Below are 19,226 nucleotides of genomic sequence, written 5' to 3'. Positions count from 1 at the left end.
ACCGAAAAGAGCCGAAAATCCCATCACTAGTGGAGACTTCTTCCTGGTTCATTACATCACCGAGGAGGAAGAGGATTTGTCACTTACCTGTACAGGTGCAAATTTTAAAAGACAATTTGACTCTATTAACCGCAAGAAAACAAGTTTTTATTATTGCATCCTTGCTTTGCGACTGGTCACTTTGGTTTGTGAATTTTGGTTTTGTTATTTTAGGCCGGTTTCAGTTATCTCATGGCGATTCGAGCAATCCTCAGGAACCGGTTTAACTGGGTTTGTTTGAAATCACAACAATGGACAGACAGACGGGACGCCTTATTAGGTGCTTGCACATCTCAAACCAATCAATGTCTTGCTTCTTGATTTGGCCACAAAATAAAACGTCATTATTCAAATCTCGAGTGAATTGCAATTTGGGATTGTGCAGGCAAAGTTTACCTATTGAAGTTTATCTTGCCTCGAAGTGACCACAAGAGGGCACTGCATACCACGTTCCCATGGTCTCAGTTGCCAAAGAATACATTTTCATTCCCATATGGCAATAAATAGTTATTTACACTTGGAAGTTGTAAAAGTCAGCAAATGACCTGTGAAACACAAAAAGGGGACAATGGACCAAATGATGGCGGATGGTTTCTCTTGTCCTAGCAAACGTCGGATATTGATTGATAAATAATTAATGCTATGAGCTGATCGTCTTGTAACGAAAAGAGTACTTTCACTTCATTTTTGTTGAATTAGACTGAGTGAGTGAGCGAGCGAGCGAGTTTATCCAGTCAGTCAGTTCAGGGTCAGTGGAAAAGCAGAGACAGTAATCCAGTTAACAGGCCATGATCCTAATATTCTGCAGATTAACTGAAACATGCAGGCAGGGGTTCTGGGCATTGTATTGCCAAATAAGCACTTGACAGTAGCTGGCTGCATAGAGTAGAACCGTATAACACATTAGTGGGGATGTTAGTTGAGTTTATTATCAAATTGTGATGAACATTGCACAAGATGACTCTTTGGTGTACTAATACTCTGTTAAAGGTTTGATTTGTTGGCCTGCTTTGAACCGCTACTGCACGAGACTTAGTCAGGTAGAAACGTACTGTATCACCAAAAAAACTTTAGTAAAAAAAAGACAGTTGAGACAGTTTTGATGCGCTCTTTTTTTATTTTATTGTATACTTAGAACACTTGTCACCTTTGGATTGGGTAGTTTGGGTCAACTCTTTTGGGGCGCTGGCGTCGTGCGTCATGACGCGAACGGGGTGACGCAGCACCTGCCCTTGAGGGTCAGCGTGAGCGTCAATGCGGAAATGGCGGCTTCCGGGTGGCTTTACTCTACTGTACCTGTACTCAATTAGTGGTGACACACTTTCCCGCCCTGGACAGATCACTTGCCTTCCGCCCTGTGTAGCCGCGTGGATTAAGCCGTCCTAGCTAGCAAAGCACTTCCATGACAGCACCTCGGCTCTTTTCTCTGTGGCAAACATTCGGATATGACCGTTGTTGGTACACTTTCCGCCGACCCCTCCGTGTTTGTTCCTCAGAAGGAGATTGTCTACAATGGGCTGCTGCCGTATTCCGACCGGTTGGACCGAGAGGCCTCGGGGCTTTTGGCGGACATCAAGTCAAATCTGTCCAGGGCTGTCCTCCTACGGGAACTTTGGCCCGGGGTGGCTTTCTGGTGCAAGAAACTCTTGTCGTAAGTGACGAAACTCGGCATAGTTAAAGGTGATGAGCTTGCCAACAAACTAGAAGACTCTAATATTTAATATTTGGAAAATATAATGTTACTCTGTATTGGAGTACATGCGGCCATTTTCAATTACTTTGCCGTGGCATGACGAACAGGGGGACATTTAAAAGGGGAATTGAAATTGCCAAAATATGATTCTCTTAATCCCCCCCACCCCCCCACCCCCCAGAATAATGACAATTTCAAATTTATTGTGTTTGAATCGCGGAAGCCTGAGATTGAACATGTTCATTTGAATCGGGTGCTTTGCAAGCGGCCATCCAGGAACTGAATTTGACACCCCTGACTTAGAGTCTCCTAATAGTAAGCTATACCTTGAGTGTGACATCCAACATATCCTGTACATGTACAAGAATGTCGTCTTTGACAATATGGCTTAGTAGCACCTGATTGACTTTTCAGTGTAGCCCACCCGTCGCCTGACCCCACCTAACCTCACCTACTATCGCGTCCTCGCAGGTTCCTAAAGCTCTACGGCCGGCGGTTCAGCAAGGACGACCACGTTCTTTTCATTAAGCTGCTCTATGAGTTGGTGACTCTGCCTGGGCTGGAGCCCCACACGATGCAGAGCTACGCCCGGCTACTTATTCACCTCCTCAAGTGGGTATCACAAACATGTTCTGCTTTTGTCACTTGGCTATTTTTTCCTCAAATTGATACGATTGGTCAGTCCTTTACTTATACTAATTATGAACCAATCTGTCAAAAATATCTTGAAAAATTTAATGACACAAATGACATGCTGTGTTTTCAATTTTCTGAAAGACAAAAGCTGCAAGCATTCTGGCTGACAGCGGCGATATTTTGCACATCCACATTTTGCCTACAAATTCGACTTAAACAAATAATAAATTTACTAATGTTCAAATGACCTGGGCTATTGGTCCATTATGAAAACTTAATGCGGCCTTGAGCACCAACGTTGGCACACCCCCTGCTCTCAAATGAGTTGTCTCCAGTGCGGGCTTTACACACACACGCAACGATGCCCCTTAAATCAGATGCCAGGACCACGTCAACATTCATCACTTGGCCTTTGTCTCGAGGTTGTTGCCGCGACGACCACATCCATCACTCTGCCATCGCATCTTCACGTAAACGTCAATGACTCAATTGGAGCTACCGCGGCTCGCAGGAGAAAGATGGATGTTGTGTTTTAGTCCATTGCTCTTCCACCTCATTGTGGCTTATTTTCCCAAATCTTCCCAATGGCAAGCTTTTTATGAAGGATTTATATAGTTAACGACCGGGGCAGAACTTGGCAAATGAGCCCAGCACAGGCTGAGCAATAAGCCATCAAATTGTATGCCTATTGAACAGTGAATTACATTTTTTCCCCCTTTAAATTTTCCATTGAATTCATCAAGGAACTCCTTTGGAGTTTATAGATGGCAACTGGAATCCATCCGTTTACTGGCACTGGATTGTTAACATTTGGCTATTGTTCAGAAATAGAAACGCACTTGACGTCATAGTGCCAAGAAAAGGCCAGCAAGGGTGTAACAATTTTCCTGGCCAAACAGGAAAAAGGAACTGCTTTCAAGGGACGACCTCCAATTGCCATGGCGACCGCTCCACCAGCTCTACGAGAAGGTGGTCCACTCCAAAACGGAGCATCTGGGACTCGTCTGGTTCCCCAAGTGAGTTGCGCTAACTGTTCATGAAATGACATGACAGTGTTGGTGTGTTTTGCCGTTCCGTTCAAGTCAAATGGGCTTGGTCTTTGTTTAAAGTGCAGTGGATCACATCCTGAAGGCTTTGGTCAAAAGTTGCAGACCGTAAGTTGTTGTTTCGTGATTATCAGCCTTAGCATCTTTTGGCATGGCCTTCAGCAGTCCAGTCCATGTTTTCTTCTAGGTACTTCCCAGCGTCCTCCACCAAGGAGATGCTGGATGAGTGGCGCCCCCTGCTGTGCGTGTTTGACTCGGTCATGCAGAAGGCCATCAGCACCATGGAGCTCTTCCTGCCCACCATCATGCCCCCTGAGGAGCACGCCCAAGGCTTTCGGTGGATTTCGCCTTGCTTGTTCTCATCCCCAAATTCAATTATATGAAAAATAGATTTACGTTTAAGTTTTTCCCCTTTTTTCTTCACTTCCATCCATTATTGTTGTCATAAATATTAACATTTAAATGAATTCCCGCATCTGTAATTGGACAGGGGCTTGGTTGTTGTCATCATTTTAGAGCGCCTCATTGTCTTAGCGTGGAAAATCTTTGCAATGACTCTGAGATATATTCCAGTTACCCGGGGCTTGATTGACAGATGACATTTGAGTGGGGCGTGATTTCAGCACATTCAGCGAACACGCCAACAGCAGACAAAATTGATTGTTTTCTTTTTTGAAGCCTTAATTTCCCAAATTTTAAAAGCATTCACATGTGGCTGGCTGAACAATTATTAACTCTGTCCGTGGTGTGTGAAATTTAGACGGCGTATTTATTTTCACTTGACAGAGAATCGGAGGCTGTTGGATTGCTTGCTTGTAAGCCTTCTAACAGATCTGAGCATGTGTCATGTATTACAAAAAACGTCAGCACCATTGCACCATAAATAATATTCTGGCCATCAATCACGCTTCCCTCGGTCATGTCAGGCTAACAGCTGGATTTCTTGGAAAAGCTCAAACCCCCCACCCCCCAATCTCAACAGCCAAGTTGATGTTCCAGCTCCTGGCAGCGAGCAACAAGATCTCTGAGTCAGTTTCTTCACCGTGTTTGGCCTTTCCAGAGACATTTATCTGCACCAAGTCTAGGAGCAGCTTCCTGCAGTACATCACTTTTAATACTCTCCTTTTTTCCGTTCTGCTCCATTGTTGATAATGTCGTGTCTGTCTTATATTTTTATCAAATGCTGTGCAGCAACCATGTTCTGGCGGGCTACCTTTAAAAAAATATTAAGAAAATAAGATAAGATATCCTTTATTCGTCCCAAAATATAATTATAATCAAAAAAAATTTCATGTTTCATTGTTGCTTGGTCAAATTTGTTGAGCACAATGACAGTGCTCCACTTTGCCTTCATGGCAAATCACCACTTCATTTCATGTAATGTCTATTTGTCCGTTTTCCAGGCTCTGGTTCCATGAATTGATGGAATTTTGGCTGTCGGTGCAGAATCAGCCGAGCTGGGAAGGGGTGAGACAAAAACACACAAACATGTGCACGCTCGTCAGACTGATTGCGAGCGCTTGTGTTTTTTTGTTGTGTTTTTCCCTCGCAGCACTTGGTGAACCTCTTCGCTCGCCTTGCCAACGACAACATTGGCTATGTTGACTGGACCCCATACATCCCAACGGTAAGTTTTTTCCGGAACCGCGCAATCACTGAATCAGGTTCCATCCGTCTAGCAACGGGTCTTTGTCTTTTGTGCGTTTAGATCTTCACCAGGATCCTGCGCAGTCTGAACCTCCCCGTGGGTGTCAGCCACATGGTGGGGCTGCGCTACCTGACCAACTCGTATGACATCGGACACCTGGTGCTGTGGATCACGGCCCTGCTGGTATTCTCGAGTTGAAATGTTATTAGTGATGTAAGGCGTGTCAAAATTAATCGAACCATCCAAATCCTCTGAACCGTATTCTCTGAATTTTGTCATCCTTCATAAAAGCAAACTGATTATCTTATGGATGTAATCAAATAACGTTCCAAGGTAGCGCCAATTATTCGCACTCTTCACGGTCAGCCTTGGTTCCTATTTCCCGCGACTGGCGTATTGTATTGCGCGGTGCACTTGAAATTCTCTCAATTTAGATTGCACTCCCGTTAATCACAAATTGAAAAAACCTTGTGGAACAAAAATATGACTAAGTGGGAGATGAATGCTAAGGGCTCTCCTGTGACATTTCAACGAAAAAGGACGGGGAGAGCTCGCAGGATGACGTAAATTGGCTGGAAGTTGGACCACTAACTTTTTTTTTCTCTCTCTCTCTCTCTCTCTCACTGATGTGCAGGGTGGACCAGGAAATCTGGCACAGAAAGAGTTGAGCCGCCTGTTTAACAGCATCGCCTCCTTTTATCATCCTTCCAATCACGGTCGCTGGCAGGTTAGCAGCTACCTCCGAAGCTTGCACATGCATTCAAAGTGGTAACTGTTACTCTGGTTTGATTTATCACACAGTGTCGCCTCATGCGCCTGCTCCAGCGCCTGCCGGCGAGCGTGGTGCGCCGGGCGCACCGCGAACGCCACGCCGCCCCCGGCTGGATCACGCCGGTGCCTGAAAGTCAGCGACTGACCGACGAGGACCTGCAGGAGTTTACGCGCAGCCTCACAGGTGCTGCCCTGCTGGCCATGTTCAGGTACCGTCCAGATCCGGCGGCGTCACGATTCAAACTTTCAGTTGTGACAATTTCCTGACACTTGAAGGCAATTTAGTGGTCATTGATAATCAAATATAGTTTCTCCGCATTTAGTGGATATGAACATTTTCAACGTTTGTTTTTTTTTCTTCATAATTAGGACTCCAATTTGGATTTGATCTGGATAGGAAATCTTATTTCAAATGAAATAGTTTTTCATCAAATGTAATAAAATGGAACAGATTAGGTTTTGTTTTTCTTCTTCACACAATTGAGTCTAATTTGACGTGCAGTAAGACCGGCAGTACGGACGCCGCCTTCGCCCTGCAGAACTTGGCCCTCCTCGCACCGCAACTGGCCATTCCTCCCGTGCTCGAGAAGTGAGGCCCCCAATCCCGCTGACAAATTTGTACGTTGGCTGAAATGCGACCCTTCCACCTGACTCACACGTGCCTTGTGCAGAACGTACGCGGCGATGGAGACCCTGACGGAGCCCCACGCCCTCACTGCCACGCTCAGCTGCATGATCGGCATGGCGCGGAGCCTGGTGGCCCCCAGCGAGCACTACCCGCAGGGCCGCGCCCACGTGCTGCCGCTGCTCATGGGCTCGCTGCAGGGCGTGGACCCCAACGACTTCAGCAAGTGCATGGTGGGCGAGCGCGTTTGATTTGGAATTGAACATTAGACAACATTGACTCTGACGGCTGCTTTCCAGATCACCTTCCAGTTCATCACCACGTTCACCACGCTGGTGCCTTTGGTTGACTGTTCGTCGGCTCCAGCTCGACACGGCCATCTTTCAGAGGTACGCCACCGATTGAGTCACCAGGCACAAGCTAGCACCTTTCGCTACCACTTCTTAACTTTCTCGCGCTCAACAAATGAGGGCAGATTCAGAAAATGTAAATGTGCCGCGAGCTGCATTTATTGCCATCAAATCAACAGATAGGCAATCATATCTTCTGCTTTTCAGATGGAAAAAGACTTGTGTTTTGCTTCCGCCGAGTTTGAAGACTTTGTCCTGCAATTTCTGGACAGGTAGCATCAAATCAGACACTTGTCGTTTCATGCTTGTTGTCTCGAGCGACCACACCCAAATTGACCAAATGTTTTTTGTTTGTGCAGGTGCTTTGCTGTGATCGACAGCAGCGCTCTGGAGCAGACGCGGGACGACACGGAGACGGACACTCGGATGCAGCTGGAGAGCCTGGTGGAACTGGGCCTGTCCTCCACCGTCAGCACCGTCCTCACGCAGTGCTCTACACACATCTACATGGTAACACACAGACACACACACGCACACACACACACAGCTACCATCTGACACCTTTCTATCTTATCGTGTAAGGTGGCACTGCAGAAAGTGTACAACTTTGCCACCTCCAACATCTTTGAGACGTGCGTGTCAGGCAGGATGGTGGCTGACATGTGCAGAGCGGCCGCAAAGGTGAGCGTGTGCGTGTGTTAGGGTTACTGTCTGTGTGTGTGTGTGTGTGTGCACGCATGTTTTAGTCGCTAGTCATCACATTTACAGAACAATTCCGTCCTCAAAATACCAAATTGCTCTATAATTATTGCATTTTCAACACCTTTCTTGTCTTCCAGACTTTTCTATTCAATTTGCCTCCTGTTTTGTTGACTGATACTTTCTTTACTTTTTCTTTCTTGTGCATCTCGATGTGCTTTTTTGTGTGTCTCTGCGTTTGCCTTTTCAGTGTCATCCTGCTGAATCTCTTCGGCTCTTTGTCCCGCATTGCTGCAGCCTCATTTTCCAATTGACTGAAAGTCAGTGTGACATTGTATGTTTTGTATATATATATATATAGTTTGAATTAGATAAAGCTTATTTGTCAAACATGCTAGGTCAACAAGTTTTCATAATGCTGTCAGCACTCGTTGGCTGTGACTCGAGTCTTATGCTTTCACACATGTTCATTGTCAATGTGACACACTGCACATTTAACCATGGAGGGAAAAAAAACCCAATCAATACAATGCAATTACCAAAGTACCGTTCAGTCAATTTGTAGTGCGATTATTTATTTATTTTAATTGGCAATTAATTTGGGGGCGTCAGAATACAAATGAGACATTACTGCCCCATTGTCTCCGTGCTCTGTGAGTTTATCTAAAATATATCAAATATATTTATGCTAATTCTACATTCATTTGATGAAACGGCCTCTGGTAAATCCGTAATTAGGAAGCTCAGCAAATGGTAGAAAAAAAATCACTCTGATTTTGTTTATGTGTGTGTAGATGAGGATCTCCAGGGTGAAGAGGAGTTGGATAAGGAGCTGCTGTGGAACCTCCAGCTGCTGTCTGAGGTGAGAGCGCGCATGTGCATGTGTATGCGAGGCAGATGTGCCGCTCTTGGGCATGCAGAGCGATGATGTTTTATCTCTGCTGAAAGTTTCTGATATTGCTTGAGAAAGATGGAAGGCTAGTGCCAGGGGGGGGAAAAAAAAAAAAAGATGACTACGCGACATTTCTTGCAGCGATTCCCCCGGCGCGCCACGCTCTCGTAAATATCGGGCCACTTTGTCGCTAAGCAGAACATATTGTTACCTTCTCTGTTGTGTTTTATTACTCCTGGGAGAAGAGCGAGCCAAACGCGATGACTTACTGCACTGTTCTACGATGCGTTTGTGTGCGCACGCGCGCATGCTGGTGTTTTCAGGTGTCCCGCGTGGACGGCGAGCAGCTGTTGAGGTATGGCGGCGAGCTGGAGCGTGTCCTGAGCACATGCGTGCGCCTGCGCTGCAAACGGGCGTACGCGCTGGCCTCGGTCCTGCTGGAGCACACGCTGCGCTCGCTCTCTCTCATCTACCCCACCGAGTATCGCAGCACGGCCGGCGGCTTCCCTGACGACCTCCCAGTACGAGTGGGTCGCTCGCTCGCTCGCTCTACAAAATAAAATTCATTATCATTGGTGGTTGTACAACTGCTCATTATTGTGATGTTTCTCTACATCTGATCATTCATCTAGAAGCATTACAGTATTTTTTTTTTCCCAACATAGGAAAGCGCCTATAGTTTATGGTTCTTTGTCCAGGACTGGGGTCGGCCCGGCGATGTTGGCGCTTTGGGTGTGTGCTGGCACGTCCCCAGCCCGAAGGAGGAAAACTTTGTTTTCCAGCTCTTGTCCCGCCTGCTGAAGCCTGAGCTGGAGCGCATCAGGGGCCACGTCTCGGGAGACCGGCCGATGAGCAGGTGTGGGAAAAAAAATATTTTGAGGATTTGATTGCATCCATTTTGAACAATTCATCAATAAATGAATGGGTTTAATCACAGTCGTCAATTTGAAGGAGCATACATAACCCTTTGCCCGGGGTGTAATGTGTGTCTTTGTCCACAGGGAGGAACTGTTGCAGAGCCTCGCCATCGTGCAGCACTGCCTCCTCGGGGCGGGCAGCTTGCTGCCCCCTCTGGATGGACCTCACGTCGCCGACCTGTGAGTCTTGCCCATGCCGACACGCGCGCTTGAAATACACGCAGGGCCTCAATGGGGGTTTCTTAACTCTCTGCCTGCCTTCAGAGTGCCCTCCATGGTGAACCTGGGGGAGTTCAAACTGCACATTGGGGTGGAGTACGGTGAGAAAGTACATCCAGTGCAAATGACGGCTGCCCCTGTGTGACCTCGCTCATTTTTCGCCCCCCTTTGCTCGTATAGATGATTTGCGCGAGAACTATCGAGAGTCGATCTGCCGCACCATGAGGCTGCTGCTGCGTAAGTGAACACGCGCACGCACAAAAACACACTCGCACACAACCTCTGCATGCGACTGTAACGTGAGCTTCCTTTCCCACAAATCAGATCACATCCTGGAGCACGCAGAGGATGACATCAAGTCACTCTTTGTCATCATTCAGGTGCTTTGTCTCGGTTCTTACCTGCCCCAAGGCTGGTATATTTCTTTTATAGTTTGTTGTAGTCCAAACTGAGTTGTGTTTTTCTGTCTGCATTTCATCAATTTTTATCTGAATACAATGGGAAACTGAAATTTTAGATTTTAGCCATTGGGATTATGGCAGGTGACAAAAACCCATGTTGAGGGCCCATTTTTAGACTTGAAATGTGTTCCTCGGTGGCCTCCGGGACAAAATTCTGACCAACTCTTTGACGGATCGTGACCGCAGATCATCAGCGACATCCTGTTTTTCCGAGGCACGCACAAGAAGGAGTTTGACTCCCGCTGGAAGAGTTTCACGCTGGTCAAGAAGTCAATGGAAAACCGGGTGAGCCAGGATGCCGAGGAACGCTGTCGCCAAAGCCTTTTCACGGGGAACCAACGCTTTGCTCTTTTGTTGTCGTTTCTGCACAGCTTTACGGGCAGAAGCAGCACATTCGGGCGCTGCTTATCGACCGGGTCTTGCTACAGCATGAGGTAAACAAAGATGCCGTCAAAAGTAAAACTGTATATTCAGGGTTGGACTTGATTATACACGGTGTGTCATATGACTTTTTGCATAAAAAGATGAGGACGCTGGTGGTGGAGGGCAGCGAATACAGAGAAGTCCACCAAGAGCTGCTGTGCGATCTACTGCTGCTGTCAACTAGCACTTACAGCCAGGTGCAACGTGCACGGATGCAAACAAAATTCATACATCACATTTTAATGTCTATTCTAGCTTTATTCCAAATTGGAATCAACCCCCCCCCCGGCAGGTACGTAGCAGGGCCCAGAATGTGCTGGCCACGGCGCTGGGAACCTACAGCTTCTCATACCGAGACCTGATTCCCCGAATTGTGCAACTCTTGTCACCGCAACACGCTGCCGGCGCGCAACAGCAATTCAAGGTCAAGCTCACACGCACTTCATCTTTCCAGTTTGGTGTTGTAGCCCTCCTGATTGTTTTAAGGCGTATTCCCGTTGTAAATTTTTTGGCCTAGGTTTCACAAACATACCGAGTGTAACCCCAGTTTCACCCTCAGGGAGCGCTGTACTGCCTGCTGGTGGCGCACAGCGGCATGTGCTTGGCGAGCCTGCGCGACTGGGATTGCGTCGGGGCTGTGTGGCCGGCGCTCGTCCGCTGTGGACTTTCACCCGCCGCGACCCTCGATGAGCACTCTGTGGGCCAACTCCTGGACGGCATCGTCGACCGGATCCACCGGCAGCACGACACCATCGGCATCTTTTTCACCGTGAGCAAGCCTCTTTCTGATTGCGTTCCTTTGTTACCTCATTGTGCTAAAGCGTGCGCCCCCCCGCCGCACATCTTCAGGTATCCGAGAGCTGCGTGGAGATAGCGAAGAAAATGGCACCTTCGCATACTTTGTTGGCACCCTCGGTTGAGGAGCTGAAGGAGGGGCTTCAACGCCAGCGAATCAGAAATGTTGTTAATGCGCGGTAGGACAAAAACGGTTGCAATTCATATCTCATTACTCGGAGTCATATCGACAAAAAGTCATATCGTTAATAACGAAACGTTCTTTGCTTGTTCAGGAAATATGAGAAGCTGGTAAATGACCTGTTGGACTGCCTTGAAGACAGAGAGCTGTGAGTGTTGCATGTCAATTGATGCCTACCCACAAAGGGACGGATGCCTTAAAACACTGGTTCTGAAACTTTTTAGACAAAGTGGATACGGAGTGACTTTGATGATGCATCGTAGACTGATATTTATCCTCCATTCTCTCTTTCTGTCCCGGTGCTCTAGGCCATGGAAGTTTGAGCACACGGCCGCCGACTTGCTGTCACTGCTGCTGAGGGATGACCACCCGCTGCCGCCGGACGCCGTCCTCTATTTCACGCAGAGCCTCATACACGACTCCATCAGCATACGCAAGGTCTGCCGTCACCTACAGTACATGTCACGGTATACCGGCTGTTAGAAAATTTGCAATGGTCTCTTGGCCTCTCGGGGCATCTTAGGGCATCACAGTCACAGATGAGTTTTTCAGCAAATTGCCAGGGTCGAGTGCCATGCAGAACCAAAAAACGCCAACAGGGAAATTTGTGAATGGGGGGCTGTGAATAATCGTCAAGCTTCACTGTACAGTTTATAGTTTTACATTCAATATGATTTTCTTTCTCGCTCAGGTGGCAATATCTGCAGTGGCGGGTATCCTGAAACAGCTCAAAAGACCAAGAAAGAAAGTAGCAGTCAAGCCGTCTGACATTAGTGAGTAGAAGAAGAGTACACTTGTTGGCCTCATGGTGTTCCTAATAGCCTAACACGCATGCATTCAGAATGAAAACACTCATATGAAGCACATCAGACGAGGCCGCGCCCCTTCAAGGCAGACGTCAGACATATAAATAGTACAGGGTGTACAAGTAATTACACTTTGGGAAACGGTTTACAAATTTATATCACAAGCTTGTTCACAGAATAAATTAAAGTATTATGTCAAAGAAGCAGTGTTTGAGTTTCGAATTGAGGCAACTCGGCGTTGAATTTGCGCACGCAGACGAAGTGGGGGACCCGGACGGCATGTGGGCTGGGGACCGCCAGGCCAACGGCTGGCTGCAGTACCGCACTGCTGACCTGCCGCTCAACGAGAAGACGTGGGACTCGCAGCTGCACGTGGAGAAAACGCACGTGGGCTACTACTCGTGGCCGAGGTGAGGAAGGAAACTGCCCGTCGGCGGTGTTGATTGGAGGTTTGGGGAATACGGGAAGGAGCGTTTATGTCTTTTTAACAGCCACGGCGCTAATGAGATGGAGCCACCGCATGGCCCGGCCTAGATATTATAAGCCTGACTGGATGACTTACAGCCTGGCCCAGATAAGACAAGTACGGGGGTGGTACTTCCTGTCCCCGTATGCGGGCAACTTGCTGACTAATGGACTTTTTCATTCATCCATCCTCGCCTCTTATCCCCCAGACAGGATAATGCCTCGTCCATGTCTTCTGCCTTGGTGTTCTTATTTATATCATAGGGGATAAAAAAAAAAAAATAATCCACATCCGTTGGCAGATTTAAAAAAAATATATCTTTGGACACTCCAAAATAAAATGAAAATAAAGATCAATACATAATAAAGATAAAGAAGGGTCTCCCCCCCCCCCCCCAAACCCCATGTGTGGCATTTTTCAGTTTACTATTTGGCATCACGGTGTAGCTTCTCTGTCCTTTCTAGAGAAATGATGATCTACGCTCCTTCGCAAAAACTAAAAGATGATCTGCCGTATGAAGAGATGAACGAGGTACGCATGCTCGCACATAAAGCGGAAGAAATGTCTCATAATTGTCATTCTTATTAATTTTTTTAGGCAGAAAAGATCATCTTTGAATACTTCTCCGACCCCGAGTTTATTGAGCAGCTTATGGATTTCCTCTCACTGGAAGAACGCAAAGGCAAAGACAGCTTCAACCCGCGGCGCTTCTATCTCTTTAAGGTACAACTCGTAGTTCGGGCCGCGGCCTGAACACGAGTGACCTATGCTGGTTATTGATCGGCAGGGCCTTTTTCGCAACTACGGCGACGTCTTCCTACCTCTTTTGTGGCCGCACTTGGAGCAGCTGGCCGCCGACCCGCACGAGAGCTCGCAGCGTTGCGTTTGCGAAATCGCCGCCGGGCTCATCAGAGGCAGCAAGCTGTGGAGTTTCAGCAAGGCACTGCGCACGCTCCTCGTATATGCTGCACATACGCGACCGTGGAACCAAATTGTTTCCCATATAGCAAATAGATTTGACATGAGGAAACGTTATGAGATTGATTCCAGTTAAACATGAAAGTCAAGCCAGCACTCTTCCATTTGATAAGACCACTCGATATTAATTGTGAGTTTGTGTTAGGTGGACATGCTGTGGAGCGTTTTGTGCCCGCTGATCAAGATGGCGTTGACCAACATCACGGTGGAAACGTACACCGATTGGGGCACCTGCATCGCCACCGCATGTGTGAGGAAAAAAAAACAACATTGCCCGTTTCCTCATTTGATGCGAAAGAAATAGAACCCCAAAATGTCCATAGGAGGGTCGCGACCCCAGGAAGCTCCACTGGCTATTCGAGTTGCTGATGGAAACGCCGCTCATCGGCGAGGGCAGCTCTTTCCGAGACGCCAGGTGCTTACTCGTTCACGTCGTCGTTGGCGCTCTTTTGCAATTTGTAACCTGGTGCTTGTGCGCTTCAGTTTGCTGTACGTGCTTCAAGGCGCCCTGACCCAGCAGCAGTGGCGAGTGTCGGAACTCCTGCACAGGCTCCTAACTTACCTGGAACCCAAACTCACACAAGTGTACAAGAACGTACGCGAGCGCATCGGCAGGTAAACGACCACGGACGCGGACCGTACTTAACGCGTTGTGATAAGTGACACACTAGATGTGGATACAAGGTTGTTGAGGTACGTAATGTCGTCATGTCGTGCTATGCGCAAATGAAGCCAGTATTTATTCATTTCTCAATCGATTGACATGGCGTTGACGTTTTTGTCAATGTCAAAACATGTGCTATCATTATAGGACATTTAATAAAAAGGCAACGATGGTTGCAGCTGATTTGCATGCACTTTTTTTTCTATGTCTGTCTGAACTTGTGTTCGTTCTTATTTCCTTTTCTTTTCCTCCTCCAGTGTCCTGACCTACATCTTCATGATGGACGTGGCCCTGCCCCACACGCATCCCACCACCTCCCCCCACGTGGCCGACTTCGTCACCCGGGTGCTGGAGCGGCTCAAGCCCCTCACGTCCGAGGCAGAGATCCACAACCACGTGCACGAGGAGAACGCCCCCGAGACCACCGACGAGCGCACACAGGCTGTCAAGCTGCTCAAGACGGGTCGGAATACAGATTTTTCCTGCGTCTTGGAAAACTGAGCAAAAAAAAATGCAACAAAGAAAAAAAGAACAACAAAACTACTACTACAGTACTACCCCAAAAAAAAACATAACGGGTCGTCAGGTGGGAAGCTTACAAAAAGATTTTACAGGCCTAATTTTAGCCCGTGCTCCCGGTCACAAAGTGCTGCAGTATGCATTAGAATGTATTAATCATGGTCACTACAAAAATAGACTACATTTAAAAAAAAAAAGGAGTGCTATCGGTCCGTTTGCCTCCATTTCATGCGGGTTGGATTACAAGCCGATTTAATGATGCGTAATGCGAGTTGAGTTCCCTGCACCCAACAGTTTGCGTATTGCTGATTAAATTGGATTAATTATATTTGTGCAGAGTCCATAAAAAAGTCAAAATATTCATGTATTGAAATAATTTGATTTATTTTACATAATTTACATTGCAAAACCTAAATGTACTGTTTTTCTTAGTTATACTGTACAATTCAATCCTAAAAATCAGATTAATTTATATAAAAAAAATTGTTGTAGCACATAGTTTTATATTTTCTTAGTCAATTTTATGTCGAACTATACTGTTTAAAAAATATTTTTTCGATGTAAAACAAATCCTCTCCTTTTTAAAATTAAAAACCAAGATAGAAAAAATAGATGCTACAACTTCTACTTTTCTAGAGCACGTCTGAATTCACATTTACGGCAGAAGCATGAAAAAAAAATCTTTTAGAGGTTCGAATGAATACCATCATAGTTAACTCAATTGTTGCTTTGTCAAATGATGACGAATGTCGTGGTGTGGTGAAGGCGTCCCAGTGAGGTCACCGTGGCAGCTTTACTTGATGAAATTGCTTTTCGTTGTGTGCATGTGCATGCATGTGAGTCTCTTTCTATTTATTTATTTTTAGTCCTTAAATGGCTGATGGCGAGCGCCGGGCGGACTTTCACCACGCCGGTTCAGCAGCAACTTCAACTCCTGCCTCTGCTCTTCAAGGCAAACGCACGCACACACACACACGAATGCGTGCACACAAACACGCAAAGAGTCCTAGTGCAGCGGCGTTATTACCCACTCAATCTTACTTGGCCATTAGACTCCATTTCTCTCTTCATTTACTCACAGCGCTGCCACACCGCTGTCGCCCTACCTTTCCGCACCTCTTTCACTCTCACTCTTTCTCATTCCGTCCGTCATTCTCTTTGTCTCTCGCCCCCGCTCTCACCCCTCCCCGCAGATTGCCCCGGTGGAGATTGATGAGAGTTATGATGAGATGAAACAGGACGCTCGCACATGCCTCTCTCTGATGTCCCAGGGCCTGCTCTATCCGCAACACATCCCTCTCGTCTTGGCAGCCCTGGAAGAGGTCACTCACACATGAGTTTTTTTGTTTTTTTTTACATTTTATCTTTTGTGTGTGACTTAATTTGCCTTTATATACACTGCACCAATAGATTTTAACTGTCCTGATAGGAAAGTGACATCTAGCGTAATCTAGTTGCTCGTAAAAAAAATCATTAAAAAAAATCTTTGCCTCAAGCTTTGATGTTTTGCCATTTTCACACAATGTCACAAATGTGAATGTCTCTTACTGTCCTCCATCTTGTGTGTGAACATGTATGAAGCCCTACACCATCATTCCATCTGATAAACTTATGAATTGGGTGTCGCATAGCTGGTCGAGAACGGCCTCGTTCTTCACCCGCCCGCTTCTTAACATGCTTTGACATTTGAAGGTTTTCTACATAAACACACAAGGTGATCGGCACTAGATATGGACGTGGTGTCTCTTGGCAAACGCGAACATTCACGCAATTTCCGTTTGCTCTTACAGATGGCCGGCAGCAGGTCGTGGCACGCGCGCTACTCGGTGCTGACCTACCTACAGATTACAGTCTTCTCCAATTTATTCACGCTGCTCAGCGTGCCCGTGGAGGTGCAGCGCATCCGCAAGCTGGTGATGCGTCTGCTGCTGGACGAGCAACTCGAGGTGATGTTAACCACCCCCCCTTGTTCCTAGGTGTGAATGGTTGTTTATGTGTGCCGTGCGATTGGCTGTCAACCAGTTCAGGGTGTACCTTCCCCCACCCCCGATCCTTTCACTAAATAGTTGATGCCTGTCTTTTGCTTAAACCTGCTCTCCTGTGTGTAGGTGAGGGACATGGCAGGCACCACCCTGAGTGGTTTGCTGCAGTGCCACTTCTTCCCTCTGGACCGCAGTCTGCAGACTCAACTGCAGACGCTGAGTCACACGCGCCTATCCAAGGCCAAAGAAGAGCTGGCTTCCACGGGTAATCACACGCACACAAGCAACACACTGCTACAGTGCACACAGTTCACAGGTTTGAGGACCAGAGTTTGATACCTGTGCTATAGATCAAAGGTCGCCAACCTTTTTGAAACTGAACAAATTGAACACGACTGCTGCAGATTTGGTGCGTCGGCACGCGGGAGTATTGGGCCTGAGCGCGTGCATCCTGTCCAGTCCTTACGACGTCCCCAAATGGATGCCACAGATTCTGATGGACCTGAGTGACCACCTCAATGACCCACAGCCCATTGAGGTACTTTTTGCCTGTTTAAAAAAAAAAACAACAACAACCAAGAAACGATGACATGGTGGGCCACTTGAGGAGGGTCTAGTGCCCCGGGTCTCAGATGCACACAACGTGATCAATGAGAGTAAATAATAAATGAGTGCGCCGGGCCAGCCAGAGATAATCATTCAGTGGTTCATTGTGTTGCAAAGTCAAACACAATGCAATTCAGCACATTTTAGACACCAACCCCACTTCATTGGAGAGGGTGTCGATCTTTTATTCAAATGAATGTGGCCCATCCATAACTCATGAGTACATCTGGACCCATTGTGATCGCCATTTTGTGCTCTGGATGCATGTTTTTTTTTCTTCCACTTCTCTAGTGCTGCGACACTAATTCCAAGGCTTGCACGTGGCCTTTTAGCATCAATAAATGAAAAGCCCGCTTGTTAGTTTTTAATCTCAAACAGAAGTGTTGCTACAAAGTTTGCTGGAAAGACTGAGGTTTGACTGTTATAGCCTTAAACCTTATTAAAGTTGGATTGCTGGCGAGCCACAAAGATCAGCTTATGGTTTTTATTTATTGCATCGCTGGAGTTTGAGAATCAACAGTTGGACATGTGATTTATTTGCTTTTCAAGATGACGGTGAAGAAGACCTTATCGGAGTTTCGCCGCACGCACCACGACAACTGGCAGGAGCATCGGCAGCGTTTCACCGACGACCAGCTGCTGGTGCTCACTGACTTGCTAGTGTCGCCGTGCTACTACGCTTGAGTGAGGGGGTTGGGGAAAAAACCCCAACAAAATGCTAAGAAGTGTTTTGTTTTTCCCGCTGTCTGTTTGTTCGAGTGAAATTTAATGAAGCTGTGTGCATCGCTGCTGGGAGGCCGCCCAGTGACTCAACCGCCACCTTAACCAGAGAAAGACGGGGACAAAACACTACCAAGGAAAACTGGTCAGGGTTCATATTTTAAAAGTAAATATTTAATTGTCATACTCACTAGAATGCCTCATGTGAGATACACTGTAGTCAAGGTGTAACATAGCATCCATGTTGTTTGCTTAACACCAATATTTAGCTTTGTAAATATGTATGCAATGATGTTATATCTTAGTGTAATTGAAACGGTGTGCATTGCTTTATTACTAAGTTTTGCTAAAACGCTCACATTTGCAAAAGATGTGCTGAGCAGACTTCAAATATATCATTCTGACCTTACAAATACTCAAATCCACATATGATATCTGTGTAATATGTCTGCGAAAAAAAAATAATAAATTGATCATCTGCAATTGTGCCCAGAGATGTCCTCTTTAAGTCAATGTTGCAGACAGTCCGTTGGCTCAAGTGCTCATCTTGCAAAAAAAAAGTCAGCATATCAAACCCAAGGTCCAGGTAAGGCTAATTGATTGTTTTGCATGTATAAACAAACACTTGAAGCTCCATCCACAAACTTGTGTAATCCTAATGAAACCCATGCAAACATGAGTGATTACTTAACTCGAAATATGTGCTCAGACCAGTTTGTTGCCAACTCAACTTTGTACTCACTGGTTAACTAAGAAAGAAAAAAAAACAACCCTCCCTAAACATGAGTGGCACAATGAATTCTAGCAATCTATTACCCTTTCGGGGGGTTTGTCTGCCATTTTATTTCATGTTTTTTTTTTTTTGTAAAGTCATCCTGTTTCCTGTCTGTTTACATATCCTGTACTCAACTTTTCAGGCAGTAGAAAAGGCAGCTTCCTCTTGGTTTGTTAGTTTGGCTTTAGGCAGCCACATCTTTTTTTTTTTTGCTCTTTTCGGTTAGTGTGAATTTTTGCATCACTCCTCCACTTCCTTTTGTTCAAGAACACATTCAGGTCACTTATTTACTTTGTGCTCGATATTTGCCACCAT

General features: G+C 46.4%; 1 protein-coding gene across 2 annotated transcripts; it reads left to right on the top strand.

The window, feature by feature from the left end:
• Positions 1-395: 395 nt before the first annotated feature.
• On the top strand, positions 396-18,105 carry LOC127604011 (proteasome activator complex subunit 4B-like). 2 transcript variants are annotated; one of them, XM_052070769.1, is made up of 47 exons: positions 396-1,690; positions 2,204-2,344; positions 3,268-3,384; positions 3,478-3,522; positions 3,602-3,751; positions 4,818-4,881; positions 4,967-5,041; positions 5,123-5,245; positions 5,697-5,789; positions 5,864-6,042; positions 6,336-6,422; positions 6,505-6,691; positions 6,758-6,847; positions 7,016-7,080; positions 7,168-7,318; positions 7,391-7,489; positions 7,758-7,827; positions 8,302-8,369; positions 8,723-8,920; positions 9,098-9,255; positions 9,401-9,496; positions 9,581-9,636; positions 9,716-9,772; positions 9,860-9,915; positions 10,183-10,281; positions 10,368-10,430; positions 10,521-10,616; positions 10,712-10,843; positions 10,979-11,188; positions 11,269-11,393; positions 11,490-11,543; positions 11,704-11,833; positions 12,087-12,168; positions 12,458-12,611; positions 13,132-13,198; positions 13,265-13,390; positions 13,455-13,607; positions 13,791-13,895; positions 13,969-14,060; positions 14,129-14,260; positions 14,567-14,772; positions 15,695-15,780; positions 16,022-16,150; positions 16,619-16,774; positions 16,937-17,075; positions 17,215-17,348; positions 17,966-18,105. In XM_052070769.1, the coding sequence occupies exons 1-47, from the start codon at positions 1,485-1,487 to the stop codon at positions 18,098-18,100; spliced, it is 5,436 nt and encodes a 1,811-aa protein (XP_051926729.1). In that variant the 5' UTR covers positions 396-1,484; the 3' UTR covers positions 18,101-18,105. The 2 variants fall into 2 exon arrangements, with proteins under 2 accessions (XP_051926729.1, XP_051926728.1); XM_052070768.1 differs by having other exon boundaries at positions 8,723-8,926.
• The last annotated feature ends 1,121 nt before the right edge of the window (positions 18,106-19,226 follow it).

Source organism: Hippocampus zosterae, chromosome 7 (genome assembly GCF_025434085.1).
Source record: "Hippocampus zosterae strain Florida chromosome 7, ASM2543408v3, whole genome shotgun sequence".
NCBI lineage: Eukaryota > Metazoa > Chordata > Actinopteri > Syngnathiformes > Syngnathidae > Hippocampus > Hippocampus zosterae.
This window is presented reverse-complemented; position numbering and strand designations above follow the sequence as displayed.